General features: G+C 40.6%; 2 protein-coding genes across 5 annotated transcripts in view; both read left to right on the plus strand.

Moving 5' to 3' along the window:
• The window catches only part of LOC134575221 (oocyte zinc finger protein XlCOF8.4-like), a 73,289-nt gene extending 61,964 nt beyond the window's left edge, over positions 1-11,325 (plus strand). The window contains exons 2-5 of one of the 3 annotated variants that reach the window (XM_063434476.1): positions 1,255-1,395; positions 1,662-1,847; positions 1,931-2,042; positions 9,885-11,325. In XM_063434476.1, coding sequence (XP_063290546.1) covers positions 1,330-1,395; positions 1,662-1,847; positions 1,931-2,042; positions 9,885-11,197 — 1,677 coding nt within the window. In that variant the 5' untranslated portion in view covers positions 1,255-1,329 and the 3' untranslated portion in view covers positions 11,198-11,325. Of the gene's footprint in view, positions 1-845; positions 1,396-1,661; positions 1,848-1,930; positions 2,043-9,884 lie in introns of those variants that run through there. The other 2 variants (XM_063434477.1, XM_063434475.1) reach the window with 2 other exon arrangements.
• The window catches only part of LOC134575162 (zinc finger protein 250-like), a 752,315-nt gene that overhangs the window by 514,724 nt on the left and 220,895 nt on the right, over positions 1-16,696 (plus strand). The window lies entirely within an intron of this gene.

Consider the following 16,696-nt stretch of genomic DNA (forward strand, 5'->3'; position numbering starts at 1 on the left):
GAATTGGGGGTAAACAGTATCATAAGTAGGGATAGCAGAAACCTAGATAATAATAGAACTCATATGGATATGAAAGAGATACCTAGTTGTGCTGTGTATAATTATGTGTTCCCACTGTGTATCCTTCCAAAAGAAGGACATGAAGTATGGGAAAGATCGAAACATCTCTAGTTTACAAGCAGGAAGCAAAATATGTAAGATCTAGTAAGTGCCCGTGATAGGAATTGTGGATTATACCAGGCTTAGGTAAAACCATGACAGACCGAGGAGGCCTGAATATGGTTAAATTTGTAATGAGATGTTCTTGGTTCTCAGGAGTGCAGAGAGAGGGTCGTAAAAGAATGATTTGTGTGTGCCTAACAAGGCTGAGGAATAGTCAACCGACGTATGACAGGGTTGTAGTTAACCCTTGTAAAGCTGGAAATGTTGTATGTAATTGCCCAAAATGTGCAGCAAAAATGGTGTCTTCATGGATTGCCCACAGAGGGCCGTGTGTAATGTATGGAGTGAAGGCCTAGTGAGGGCCACATTTAGAGGTATTGCAGCGGAGTTGAGAAATATACTGTGAATTGCATATGGACAGTAGTGATGCTCTGGTATTAGATCTGGTTTTATTTTTTTATTTTTACACTGAGTGGGGGCGTGAGTTATAAGTCATAGGTCTTTGTGCGACCCTCTGCCTCTCTGATATACGCTTCATGAAAGCTGCAAAGATAGCATCCAGTTTGTGGATGGTGGACTGTTCCACCACTATAACAGGGTCAATGCTTGCTATCTTGCTGGTGTCGCTTGGCTGGAAGATGATTTTCTAGGACCGGGATAACCCCTGTCAGTCCATGGGGGGAGGGACTCAGACTGAAATTGACAGCTATCGGCGGTAGTGTGAAAGTGGCCACCTCCCCTACACCAACCATGCTTGTAGCCCGCAGAGAGAAGTCGGGCATATCATCTGAAATGCCCCTTGTCACTCGGTAGCCGATTTACATCAAGTGCTGTCGTCTTTTAGCAGAAAATCTGCGAAAATCACAAAGTAGAGCAAGAGCTGTGGTATCTTGCGACTGCTCCGCTCTATGGCCAGGTCTCGCCCCCTGAAAAGTCACTTTTAAACCTGTGCTGAGGGGATGATATTTCATCTTCCATGTATGGAAGGGAATTTCTCAACATGCTTAGCATAAAACCATATAGAAGAGGGAGTACATGACTGTTGCATACAAAAAATGCCTCTTGTTATCCAATTCTTTGTTCCTTGTGTAGGAGAGCAAAGACGTACGTTTCTCAAAAGCCCTCTGACTCTGAGTCATTGCACAAACTCTCTGACAACACAACGAGATGAATGAGATGAGTAAGAGGGTGTTAAATTTCACCCTGGAGATTGTCTACCTGCTGACTGGAGGGGTGAGTAATGCACACAATTTATCTCATTACAAGAAATAGCAGGTGTTTTTACAGGAAGAGGTGTCAGTAGGGAAATGTTTGGGTATCGGCGAGATATTTGTGCTATATGTTAATACCATAGCCACAGATATATGACTGCTTGCACTGAGCCTCATAACCGTTTAGAAAGTTTGTTCCTGTAAATTGATTTATTAGGTAACCCACTTACTCCACTTGTATATGCAAACAGCCTTTTTAAAATGTTACCGGTTTCTGTCTCTGTGTAGGAATATGTTGTGGTGAAGAAGTTTATTGACTACATTTCATACAGTAGCAGCCCCTGTATTGCAGTGTTCTGCAGGAATAAGGGTCTCAGCAAGGTGCCTCAACATCATTCCCCAATCCATGAGAGAAACCATGATGAGAAGATCCTGGAACTGACCAATCGGATCATTGAGCTGCTGACTGGAGAGGTAAAGCTGCTGGGGATGGGACACTATACAGTAAAACCAAGGGATGTGTCTGGATGGTGACTGTATCATTTTGTGTGTATCAGGTTCCTATAAGATGTGACGATGTCACTGTCGCTTCCTCTATGGAATGGTGGGAGTGTTTTGACCCTGATACAGACTTCTTGACAACAAATCACCAGCCATTCACCAAGATAGGTAAGAAGCTGCCAAGTGTCTTTATATATAGTAAATGTATTTGTATTGTGTTTATATAATCTCTGTGCTACACAGTGACTTGTTCAAGCAGTACCTTCCCCGTTGATATCTATCTGTGTGTGCACAGACACTGTAATGGCCACTCCATTCATTACTCCTTTCCAGTATGACGTAGAAACCTCCTCTGTCTTCTGAACAACTTGATCTGTTTCAATTTAGCAAAGTGCCGGATTTGACATCGTTCCTTAGGAGTTTTGTTTCATACGGTTTCAGTATTATAACACAGGGGCTGACGCCTTTAGGCTTTACATCTATTCCATGCCATTGGGTTTGCAATCCAGATACAGCACACGTCATACATCAAACAGACTTGGTATAAAAATCTGAGTGTTAAACCTAAACGGGAAAACTGCCCACCTTGGGGTGATCTGTGCACTAAGTATTCACAGTGGAAGTACCATACACAGAAATATTCCTTAAAGCAGCTCTCTTTTCAGTTTAATTATTTTGTCCTAAATTGGTCATTTTACAGTCCGATCTATGCAGTTCCATGTTTAGTGAGTAAACTCATGCGTTTTCAAGGTCTTCAAAACAAATTGCAGAAGCAGACATTGTAACCATAAAGTACTTCAATCAGATCTTATATTGCCGTACTGGCCTCGATTTATTTTGTAACCATAAAGTACTTCAATCAGATCTTATATTGCCGTACTGGCCTCGATTTATTTTGTAACCATAAAGTACTTCAATCAGATCTTATATTGCCGTACTGGCCTCGATTTATTTTGTAACCATAAAGTACTTCAATCAGATCTTATATTGCCGTACTGGCCTCGATTTATTTTGTAACCATAAAGTACTTCAATCAGATCTTATATTGCCGTACTGGCCTCGATTTATTTTGTAACCATAAAGTACTTCAATCAGATCTTATATTGCCGTACTGGCCTCGATTTATTTTGTAACCATAAAGTACTTCAATCAGATCTTATATTGCCGTACTGGCCTCGATTTATTTTGTAACCATAAAGTACTTCAATCAGATCTTATATTGCCGTACTGGCCTCGATTTATTTTGTAACCATAAAGTACTTCAATCAGATCTTATATTGCCGTACTGGCCTCGATTTATTTTGTAACCATAAAGTACTTCAATCAGATCTTATATTTCCGTACTGGCCTCGATTTATTTTGTAACCATAAAGTACTTCAATCAGATCTTATATTGCCGTACTGGCCTCGATTTATTTTGTAACCATAAAGTACTTCAATCAGATCTTATATTGCCGTACTGGCCTCGATTTATTTTGTAACCATAAAGTACTTCAATCAGATCTTATATTTCCGTACTGGCCTCGATTTATTTTGTAACCATAAAGTACTTCAATCAGATCTTATATTTCCGTACTGGCCTCGATTTATTTTGTAACCATAAAGTACTTCAATCAGATCTTATATTGCCGTACTGGCCTCGATTTATTTTGTAACCATAAAGTACTTCAATCAGATCTTATATTGCCGTACTGGCCTCGATTTATTTTGTAACCATAAAATACTTCAATCAGATCTTATATTGCCGTACTGGCCTCGATTTATTTTGTAACCATAAAGTACTTCAATCAGATCTTATATTGCCGTACTGGCCTCGATTTATTTTGTAACCATAAAGTACTTCAATCAGATCTTATATTGCCGTACTGGCCTCGATTTATTTTGTAACCATAAAGTACTTCAATCAGATCTTATATTGCCGTACTGGCCTCGATTTATTTTGTAACCATAAAGTACTTCAATCAGATCTTATATTGCCGTACTGGCCTCGATTTATTTTGTAACCATAAAGTACTTCAATCAGATCTTATATTGCCGTACTGGCCTCGATTTATTTTGTAACCATAAAGTACTTCAATCAGATCTTATATTGCCGTACTGGCCTCGATTTATTTTGTAACCATAAAGTACTTCAATCAGATCTTATATTTCCGTACTGGCCTCGATTTATTTTGTAACCATAAAGTACTTCAATCAGATCTTATATTGCCGTACTGGCCTCGATTTATTTTGTAACCATAAAGTACTTCAATCAGATCTTATATTGCCGTACTGGCCTCGATTTATTTTGTAACCATAAAATACTTCAATCAGATCTTATATTGCCGTACTGGCCTCGATTTATTTTGTAACCATAAAGTACTTCAATCAGATCTTATATTGCCGTACTGGCCTCGATTTATTTTGTAACCATAAAGTACTTCAATCAGATCTTATATTGCCGTACTGGCCTCGATTTATTTTGTAACCATAAAGTACTTCAATCAGATCTTATATTGCCGTACTGGCCTCGATTTATTTTGTAACCATAAAGTACTTCAATCAGATCTTATATTGCCGTACTGGCCTCGATTTATTTTGTAACCATAAAGTACTTCAATCAGATCTTATATTGCCGTACTGGCCTCGATTTATTTTGTAACCATAAAGTACTTCAATCAGATCTTATATTGCCGTACTGGCCTCGATTTATTTTGTAACCATAAAGTACTTCAATCAGATCTTATATTGCCGTACTGGCCTCGATTTATTTTGTAACCATAAAGTACTTCAATCAGATCTTATATTTCCGTACTGGCCTCGATTTATTTTGTAACCATAAAGTACTTCAATCAGATCTTATATTGCCGTACTGGCCTAGATTTATTTTGTAACCATAAAGTACTTCAATCAGATCTTATATTGCCGTACTGGCCTCGATTTATTTTGTAACCATAAAGTACTTCAATCAGATCTTATATTGCCGTACTGGCCTCGATTTATTTTGTAACCATAAAATACTTCAATCAGATCTTATATTGCCGTACTGGCCTCGATTTATTTTGTAACCATAAAGTACTTCAATCAGATCTTATATTGCCGTACTGGCCTCGATTTATTTTGTAACCATAAAGTACTTCAATCAGATCTTATATTGCCGTACTGGCCTCGATTTATTTTGTAACCATAAAATACTTCAATCAGATCTTATATTGCCGTACTGGCCTCGATTTATTTTGTAACCATAAAGTACTTCAATCAGATCTTATATTGCCGTACTGGCCTCGATTTATTTTGTAACCATAAAGTACTTCAATCAGATCTTATATTGCCGTACTGGCCTCGATTTATTTTGTAACCATAAAGTACTTCAATCAGATCTTATATTGCCGTACTGGCCTCGATTTATTTTGTAACCATAAAGTACTTCAATCAGATCTTATATTTCCGTACTGGCCTCGATTTATTTTGTAACCATAAAGTACTTCAATCAGATCTTATATTGCCGTACTGGCCTAGATTTATTTTGTAACCATAAAGTACTTCAATCAGATCTTATATTGCCGTACTGGCCTCGATTTATTTTGTAACCATAAAGTACTTCATTCAGATCTTATATTGCCGTACTGGCCTCGATTTATTTTGTAACCATAAAATACTTTAATCAGATCTTATATTGCCGTACTGGCCTCGATTTATTTTGTAACCATAAAGTACTTCAATCAGATCTTATATTGCCGTACTGGCCTCGATTTATTTTGTAACCATAAAGTACTTCAATCAGATCTTATATTGCCGTACTGGCCTCGATTTATTTTGTAACCATAAAGTACTTCAATCCGATCTTATATTGCCGTACTGGCCTCGATTTATTTTGTAACCATAAAGTACTTCAATCAGATCTTATATTGCCGTACTGGCCTCGATTTATTTTGTAACCATAAAGTACTTCAATCAGATCTTATATTGCCGTACTGGCCTCGATTTATTTTGTAACCATAAAGTACTTCAATCAGATCTTATATTGCCGTACTGGCCTCGATTTATTTTGTAACCATAAAATACTTCAATCAGATCTTATATTGCCGTACTGGCCTCGATTTATTTTGTAACCATAAAGTACTTCAATCAGATCTTATATTGCCGTACTGGCCTCGATTTATTTTGTAACCATAAAGTACTTCAATCAGATCTTATATTGCCGTACTGGCCTCAATTTATTTTGTAACCATAAAGTACTTCAATCAGATCTTATATTGCCGTACTGGCCTCGATTTATTTTGTAACCATAAAGTACTTCAATCAGATCTTATATTGCCGTACTGGCCTTGATTTATTTTGTAACCATAAAGTACTTCAATCAGATCTTATATTGCCGTACTGGCCTCGATTTATTTTGTAACCATAAAGTACTTCAATCAGATCTTATATTGCCGTACTGGCCTCGATTTATTTTGTAACCATAAAGTACTTCAATCAGATCTTATATTGCCGTACTGGCCTCGATTTATTTTGTAACCATAAAGTACTTCAATCAGATCTTATATTGCCGTACTGGCCTCGATTTATTTTGTAACCATAAAGTACTTCAATCAGATCTTATATTGCCGTACTGGCCTCGATTTATTTTGTAACCATAAAGTACTTCAATCAGATCTTATATTGCCGTACTGGCCTCGATTTATTTTGTAACCATAAAGTACTTCAATCAGATCTTATATTGCCGTACTGGCCTCGATTTATTTTGTAACCATAAAGTACTTCAATCAGATCTTATATTTCCGTACTGGCCTCGATTTATTTTGTAACCATAAAGTACTTCAATCAGATCTTATATTGCCGTACTGGCCTCGATTTATTTTGTAACCATAAAATACTTCAATCAGATCTTATATTGCCGTACTGGCCTCGATTTATTTTGTTTGCATAAACTTTTCAAATGATCACAACCTGCTGGTATAAACCTTTCAAAAGACCCATTTCCAGATTCACAATTCAAGCTTAATGGATTTATAATTCAAGCTTAATGGATTTATAAATCTGAAATGTTTTTCTAACTGATTGTGATCATTTGAAAAAGCTTATCCATAGAATGAAATTTGAGACCATAGTTATCGGATGGACTGGTGCCGAGGGAAGGACTCATAACACTCCGTGCGAGTGGTGAGAACAAGCAGTAAGTACCAATACAGAACACGTCAGAATTTCTTTAATTCATTTTTCTACATTTGGAATGGAATGTAGTTACTGAACATATCATCTGTGATACCTAATGATAATTCAGCTAAAAGTGAATTAAAGAACACTAAGTCACATAAACATTATAAGGATTAGACGGCATACATTCATCTGGTTTAATATGAAATAGTTTCAATATGATTTGTTATAATCTTCCTGGTGCATTGATCACATGGCATTAACACTTTCACAGATTGAAGTCTAATTTCATCCCACTTGGATGTATTAACCCACCCCTGGCACTCTCAGCCAATCAATGTCATTCCGACTGGAAAAAAGTGACATTAAAGTTTGATATTAAACAGAGGGACTGTGTTTGTGGAATCTAGGTAACATAACCAGTACAATGAGTTGCAGTGTTTGGGTATGTTAGTGTCCCTTTAAATTTGCCAATCCGCCTTAATGTGATGCTATTGTGTGGTGAAGATAGATTATTGCCAAAGGTTGTGTATTTACAAACTATATTGCTTTGTGCATGGAGGCATTGTCCTGCTGAGCCAGGAAAGGCATTCGTCCATATTATTGTCACAAAGGTAGAAACATAGAATGTGACGGCAGATGAGAACCATTCGGCCCATCTAGTCTGCCCAGTTTTCTAAATACTTTCATTAGTCCCTGGCCTTATCTTATAGTTAGGATAGCCTTATGCCTATCCCACGCATGCTTAAACTCCTTTACTGTGTTAACCTCTACCACGTCAGCTGGAAGGCTATTCCATGCATCCACTACCCTCTCAGTAAAGTAATACTTCCTGATATTATTTTTAAACCTTTGTCCCTCTAATTTAAGACTATGTCCTCTTGTTGTGGTAGTTTTTCTTCTTTTAAATATAGTCTCCTCCTTTACTGTGTTGATTCCCTTTATGTATTTAAATGTTTCTATCGTATCCCCCCTGTCTCGTCTTTCCTAAGGTAGAAGAACAGAATTGTATAGAATGTATATTATGTTCTGTAAGTCTCTTCACAGTCAGGAGCTTTTCTCAAACAGAATATCACACCTCTGCTGTGGCCCTGAATAATATGAATCTAAATCAGGGGTGCCTAAAAGGTAGATCCCAAGATGTTTCAAAACTACAACTTCCATAATGCTTTGTCATTGTAAAGACACGCAAAGCATCATACGAGATCTGGAATCTACCTTTATAAAGCCTTGTATAATCATACACTTTACTAGTAATAAATCGCATGTAATGTTTTTGTACAATTTATTATGTTGAAACAATAAAACACTGATCCAGTTATAATGCTAAATAATACACGTTATTACATTTCTAAATTGGAAATAATACAATCTTAACAGAATTACATTGAGATTTTATGTAATTAAACTTAAAGGGACACTTCAGGCACCCAGACCACTTCTGCTCATTGGAGTGGTCTGGGTGCCAACTCCCACTACCCTTAACCCTGCAACTGTAATTATTGCAGTTTTCATAAACTGCAATAATTACCTTGCAGGGTTAAGTCCTCCCCTAGTGGCTGTCTACTAGACAGCCACTAGAGGGAACTTCCTTGTCCCTAGCACAGATTATCTGTGCTAGAGCGTCGCTGGACGTCCTTACGCTGTGTGAGGACCTCCAGCGTCGCTCTATTCCCCATAGGGAAGCATTGAAATTCATTTTCAATGCTTTCCTATGGGGTGCGCTAATGCGCATTAGGTCTCCTCGGCCGGTGGGCAGGCTCAGTCTCGCCCACCGGCCGACAGAGGAAGAAGGTGGAGCGGCGGGGGACATGTCGCTGCCTGAGGTAACCGGGGATTGGGGCGTGGGAGGGAGAGGGACCCTCCAGTGCCAGGAAAATGGATTGTTTCCCTGGCACTGGAGTTTCCCTTTAAAGGAACACTAAAGTCAGCAAAACAACTTTAGCTTAATGAAGAAGTTTTGGTGTATAGATTGTGCACCTGCAGTCTCACTGCTCAATTCTCTGCCATTTAGGAGTTAAATGATCACTATGGTGTCAGGAAAGCAAACCCATTTTCCTGACACTATATAACCCTTAGGTCCCCCCTCCCTTTAGCCACTTACCTTAACCAAGCGGCGGGCTCCCTTGGCACTGGTGACTTCTCCCTCCCCCTGCCGATGTCCGCTCCCGAGTGGAGCTGCAAGAGCCGCGCGCGCATTCAAACAGTCCCTAGTAAAGCATTTCTCAATGCTTTCCTATCTACGTTCCGCATGCTGAATGCGATTTTCGCCTCCAGCTTCTGTCAGGAAGACAGCCACTAGAGGCTGGATTAACCCTGAAATGCTATGTTTACATCTGAAGGATCAAAACCTGGGGGACCTGGCACCCAGACCACTTCATTGAGCTGAAGTGGTGTGGGTACTACCTACCCTATTGAACTATTGTCAGTGTTTCGCTGTTATAGTCTGAATTTTGCAGTTGGGTTTTCACTGAACTATCTCTGGAAATCAATAACCTGAATGAACCAGGATGGGAAGCTAAAGTGTTGTGTGTGGCAGGACCTGCCCCATGTGCCCACTATGTGCATGTCTCTCTGTCCCTGCTTTATCTTCATGTAGGTGTCTTTTCCAGATGTTACTGCACGCTCTCAGAAAACACTATCAATTGTTCACTAATCCTGGCAATTTTGTTATTTTATAGCTTTTCAATATTTTAACTACATTGACACTACACGTGAAATACTTTCTTTATTTGTTTTTAACATCTTTTCGTAGAATGGTAACTGATCGCTGAGTGTGCATGTGTGGTCTTATCAGCTGTAGCAAACATTACATTCTTTCTCTGCTGAAACAATGAAGTCCACTCATTAATGCCTATTTTTTTTTCCCAACAGATATGTCTAAAACGGGAAATACATCTACAGGAGACGAAAACCTCACTGGCATGTATATGTCCACAGACAACACACAGATGGACTATACGTCTTTTCATATCAAGGAGGAATCCATTTCATCTGAAGAAGGCCATTTCTCTGACTTTTATGCATCTTCAGAACATCCACAGACAGAATATCTGTCTGCACATGTTAAGGAGGGTTCAGCCTCACGTGAAGTAGAAAATCTCACAGATATTTCTACACCCACAGAACATCCTCACACAGAATATCCGTCTACTCCTATTAAGGAGGAACCAGCTTCATATGATGAAGAAAATCTTATAGATATTTCTACACCCACAGAACATCCACAGACAGAATATTCATCTATTCTTTCTCAGAAGAAACTACTCTTATATGAAGGAAATCTCACAAACCACAACATGTATACACCCTCACAACAATCACAGGCAGGATATATGTCTATTTGTATAAAAGAGGAATCGTCTTCTGGCGAGGAAGAAAGTCTAACTAACTCCGATATTTTCTTCATGTATAACTGCTCTAAGTGCCAAATGTCATTCAATGATCACACAGATCTCATTAACCACAGGGCACTTCATAATGTAGATTTCCATGCTTGCTCTGAATGTGGGGAGCAATTTAGCTGTAGATCAGCGCTTGGTGTGCATGAAACAGCCCATAAAACAGAAAGAATATCTGCAAGTTCTGAATCTCCTAAACCACGGCTTCTTGATTATCAAAGAGTTCACATAGGTGAGAAGCCATATCCCTGCCCTGATTGCGGGAAATGTTTTAACCGGAAACAGCATCTTATTTTACATCATAGAATCCACACTGGAGAGAAACCGTATCCTTGCCCTGAATGTGGGAAATGTTTTAACTTGAAGCCCAATCTTATCTTGCATCAGAGAATTCACACGGGAGAGAAACCATATTCCTGCCCTGAATGTGGAAAACGGTTTAACCATCAATCACATCTTGTTAACCATAAAAGAATCCACACTGGAGAGAAACCGTATTCATGTCCTGAGTGCGGCAAATGCTTTGCTCATCAATCAGTTCTTGTTTCTCATCAAAGGACTCACACTGGAGAAAAACCTTTTTTCTGCCCTGAATGCGGGAAATGTTTTGCACAAAAATCTGTTCTTGTAAAGCATAAGAGAACACACACTGGAGAGAAACCATATCGCTGTCCTGACTGTGGCAAATGCTTCACTCAAAAATCTGTTCTAGTTAATCATCAGAAAATTCACAAAGGAGAAAACCAAGTTCTAGGGCCTGGCAACATTTTAGGGTCAGGGAACTGATAAGTGGACATAGGAAAATTAACACCGGAATAAATAGTGATATTTCAAAATGATTCTAACAATTTCTCAATGTGATAATCAACAAAATCTGTTATATATGGTGTATATATAAACAATTGTTTACAGTGCTTGTAATATGTTATTGTAATTTCCTTATTATATATATATTTGTTTAGTAATTTAGCCTTCTGTCACCTTTTTTTTTTTTTTTTTTTTTAAAGGTTTCTAGTTTACATGTGCATTTAACAGCATATACACTATATGTTCCATAAGCAGACCTGGACTTTATTAGAGGTGCAAGAACGTCATGAAACACAACATGAAAAGTTACTGAAAATTTGAGTAAAAAAAAAAGTAGATGTTAAAAAAATGCCACGCTGAAACTCTATAGACAACAACTGCTTACATAGTTTCCTGCTTAGATACACAAGTCACGAAGCACGTTTGAGGCAAGTGAGTTGTAAACCTTCATAGCGTAGTATACTAATAAAGCAATCCCCACTTATAAATCAACTGTCTAGATTACCGCTGGCTGAATCTCTAAAAGCAAGTGGTGTTGGTGAGACGTTATTAGTTCAGATATCTTAACGTTAAATATTTTTTGTAAATCTGATAAAACCACAATTTATTGGCTTAAAACAAACTGCACTAATACTTTTAAAAGGCGTAATGAAAGTACAAATCCAGCATATGATCATCAAGTCAAATATTTCTACCAGTCCTCAGAATTTCAGCTGGTTCTCCTTTCCACCTTGTTTCTTTCATAATTGACATCTTCAGGGCAGACGATAAATGGCAAATACCGCCCAACCAGACTCATGTATCTGTGTTAATAGGGGTTGCTTTATTTTTATAGAGGACCCATCATTTACTATTAATACTTCTTACATTAAAAACAGAATTCCTAGGATCTGTGGAATTTGGGTAGAATTTAACACTTAAAGAAAGGTGTACACATGAATACCAGGTGCATGGAGTCACCTGGGGAGAGAGGAGATAAATATAATCCCTGCATGGGATTCTCCAGATTTTCCATGTTTTTTTTTTTTTTTTTTAGTCCTGGTATTCTGCCTATGGCTGCTTTATCTCCCAGATGCTTTGTCTGTGTTGCAAGAGTGTAAAATGGGAGCCAGATAGATCGGACAGAGTTTTCTGTAGATCAACAGCAATAGCATATGTGAGGAAGGCTGAACTTGATGGACGCAAGTCTCTTTTCAGCTATGTAACTATGTGCTAGGTGATGCATGTATCCATAAGCAATTGCGAGTGATTGGCTGATTAGAGATGTGGTAGTGGCCATGTTATATTTTGGCAAAAATGACAACGGAAGACAATGTAGTCCTTGTGTGATGGTTTTATTGCGTTCGATACTAGTTTCATACTACCTTTGTGAGTTTATTTTTATAACGAGTGTCTCCCCTTTTAATTGGGACATTGCCTGCATTGTTTCAATATTGTTTATAAAATATGGAATTCTTGAACTACTGTATATTGTGTAAATATGTATATAAAAAGTGTCTTATTGATGACTTATAAGATACAACATAAGGCTTGGGTTTCTTTTTGTTAAGGTAGTAGGCAGGAGTTTACATACACAGTATAAAATAGTTTGTATAGAAGTAGCAAAGGGTAACATAGTAATAAGACTATTGAAATTGACACTTTCATAAACTGTCTCAAATATGACATGACTTCAGCAAGCGAAGGGTTCCTTTAATGGAAATACAGATCAGGGAGACTAGTCTGATTCCTATTAAGAGAACAAGTGACCACCTGAGAGCAGCCACAACTGACCATTTAGGGTGACCTTTAAATTACATTGTTGGAGGCACACCTTAATTGGAAAGGAACGTTGCCAGGACTGAAGTGGGAAGGAGAGTCAAAGTCTTGCCCTGGGAGAAGGCCATACATTTGAATTGGAAGCCCCATCTATACTTTATTCTAGCCAACTTTAGGAAGCATACTGTCCTATGTACATAGTTACATAGCTGAAAAGAGACTTGCGTCCATCAAGTTCAGCCTTCCTCACATTTGTTTTTTGCCCAGTCTGAAGAGCTTCAAATTTTGCAACAAACTAGGAAAAAAATTCCTTCTTGACCCCAGAATGGCAGTCAGATCAATCCTTGGATCAAGAAGCTATTAGCCTACATTGAATAAATAAATGCTTTTAGTGACAGGGGAGCAGAGGCGAGCGTGCCTCCTCCAGGCAAAGCATCCCAGCAATCTCCTGTGCTTCCCAGAGTTGGCACGCCTAGCCTGAGGGCCGTTGGGGACATAGTCCCTGTACACCAACCACCCAGATGGAAGACCCGGTGCCGCAGGTGGAGTCGAAACACCAGGAGTTTCCTGAACTCCCGGGTGGGGATGGACTTAAACCCCAACGCGAGCTCTCAAATCCGTGGTTTGCTGATGTTTATAATCATCACGGCCTGGGGCAGAAGGGGTCCTATACTGCGCTCCCGCCTTACTACACTTCGCGGCAACCATCCAGCATTCCTGACCTTGGGCATCAGCTGATAATGGACTTCATCCCAGAGGCACATTGCCTATACCAATAGGTGTCTCCCGTATCCTTGTTACCACCAGACGGCACATCTAAGCATCTTCTCCCCAATAATAGCGACGGTCTTATTTTGCTTTAATTTCTGTGTTCTACATTCAGTTAATTTTCTTTGTACTGCAGAATTACATAGAAACATAGAATGTGACGGCAGATAAGAACCATTCGGCCCATCTAGTCTGCCCAATTTTCTAAATACTTTCATTAGTCTTTGGCCTTATCTTATAGTTAGGATAGCCTTATGCCTATTCCATGCATGCTTAAACTCCTTTACTGTGTTAACCTCTACCACTTCAGCTGAAAGGCTATTCCATGCATCCACTACCCTCTCAGTAAAGTAATACTTCCTGATATTATTTTTAAACCTTTGTCCCTCTAATTTAAGACTATTTCCTCTTGTGGTGGTAGCATTTATTCTTTTAAATATGGTCTACTCCTTTATTGTGTTGATTCCCTTTATGTATTTAAATGTTTCTATCACCCGAAATAATCACCCGTAAATCCCTTTCCTCAGATGTTGAGGTTAGGACTCTATCAAATATTCTGTACTCTGCCCTTGGGTTTTTACGTCCAAGATGCATTATCTTGCACTTATCCACATTAAATGTCAGTTGCCACAACTCTGACCATTTTTCTAGTTTACCTAAATCATTAGCCATTTGGCTTATCCCTCCTGGAACATCAACCCTGTTACATATCTTAGTATCATCCTCAAAAAGACACACCTTACCATCAAGTCCTTCTGCAATATCACTAATTAAAATATTAAAGAGAATGGGTCCAAGTACAGATCCCTGAGGTACCCCACTGGTGACAAGCCCAAGCTTTGAATATACTCCATTGACTACAACCCTCTGTTGCCTGTCACTCAGCCACTGCCTTACCCATTCAATAATATTGGAATCCAAACTTAAAAGGCTTATCAATAAACTGCAATCTTTATGTGCAACAGTGTCAAAAGCCTTACTGAAATCTAGGTAAGCAATGTCTACTGCCCCACCCTGATCTATTATTTTAGTTACCCAATAAAAAAAATCAATAAGATTAGTTTGGCATGATCTCCCTGAAGTAAACCCATGTTGTCTCTGATCTTGAAATCCATGTGTTTTTAGATGCTCAACAATCCTATCCTTTAACATGGTTTCCATCACTTTCCCCACTACTGAAGTAAGGCTTACTGGCCTATAGTTGCCCGACTCCTCCCTATTACCTTTCTTGTGGATGGGCACAACATTCACTAACTTCCAATCTTCTGGAACTACTCCTGTTATCAATGATTGGTTAAATAAATCTGTTAATGGGGGCGTGGCCTGACAGTGAATGGAGTAAGTCGCACTTCACCGGAGCTCCGCAACCTCTACCCACATAGCCCTCTATAATTGCTGATCTATCCCCGCAGGATGGGTAAAACCAGACGAGTAGGGACCCCGGGGCCCTCTGCCTCCAGTCCCCCAAGAAAACAAGCCGGCCCAATGGATGATTTCCTCACAACCCCAGACAGCTACCAGGCCACGAGGCATGCCGACAAGATGGCGGCGGCATCCCCGGGTGCAGAGAGTGGTGCGGACTCTGAGCCCAGTTCGGCGAGGGGAGACACCCTCTCACAGATCACGACTGAGCTGGCAACCATCTCCGCCAACATGTTCACCAAACATGACAAAGCCGCCATGATCACGGAAATTAAAGCAGCGATCCGAGAGGAGATAATGGCGGTGCGTAGGGATCTCTCGGCCCTCGAGGTTCGAGTCACTGAACTGGAAGGTGAGAACCTACAGGCCATACAACACTCCCAGGCTACTGATCATGCCACTGCCAGACAAGGCTCCGTGCTTTTGGAGCTCCGCCGTCAGGTGGAGGATCTAGACAATAGGGGGAGACGTAACAATATTAGAATCAGAGGCCTGCCTGAAACCGAGAATGAAGACCTCAACAAAACCCTCGCGCAACTCTTCACCCATCTCTTGGGCGACGAGGCACCGGACGAATTCCACGTCGAGCGAGCCCACAGGGCCCTACGCCCCCCTAGGAGCGACGGCCTCCCCAGAGATGTGATCTGCTGCTTACTCTCCTTCCAGCTCAAGGACGCTATTATGAAAGCAGCCCGCACGCAGTCGATCACCTTTCAAGACGCCTCGGTCTCTCTATATCAAGACCTCTCAACCCTCACTCTCGATGCCCGGAGAGCACTGCGACCGCTGACTCGCTCGCTCCAGGAGAAACGTATCCCGTACAAGTGGGGCTTCCCATTCTGCCTCCAGGCGAAGAAGGGGAACACGTGGTGCTCCTTGAGATGGCCTAACGACTTACCCGGCTTTTTAAGGGCCCTAGACTTGCCGCCGGTCACTGTCCGCAATTGGATCTTGGACCAGCCACCACCTCGCCCAACGTACCCTGAGATCCCCGAGCCCCTCCGCACCCAACCCCGCAGGAATGCGCAACCCATGCGCTGGGGTGGCCCGGGTGGATCGGAGGAGTGACTGCAACAGCCCAGATCCGAGCCCGGAGCCCGCAGACCGCCCCGAGCAGACGCCGACTCCAGTGGTCCTACCCCGGACTCAACTATAATAAGCTAAGTACTTGCACGCGTATCCACGGGGGCACCCTAAACACACTTTCAGGGTCTGACACCGGGACACACAGCTTCTACAGCCACACGACACCCCTGGGACCACACCGCCACCCATGGCCCCAACTTGACTTTCCGTGGGCTCATGCCATATTTGGGTAGGGAGCGGGTATTTTACTGCACCACATTGACTTGGGTCGCCCGAGCTACGGTACCCCCCCCGAACTCTGATAGGGAACGGCCAGAAGCGCCAGATATCCACGCAGGGCTGGGGCCCTTAGGACTTACCTATTTCCAACGAAACCCCATCCTTGCCGCTTCGCATCACCCGGGGGGGTCGACACGGACTACCCTGAGGCAAGCTGAACCCCAT

This window comes from Pelobates fuscus, chromosome 10 (assembly GCF_036172605.1).
Source record: "Pelobates fuscus isolate aPelFus1 chromosome 10, aPelFus1.pri, whole genome shotgun sequence".
NCBI classification, from domain to species: domain Eukaryota; kingdom Metazoa; phylum Chordata; class Amphibia; order Anura; family Pelobatidae; genus Pelobates; species Pelobates fuscus.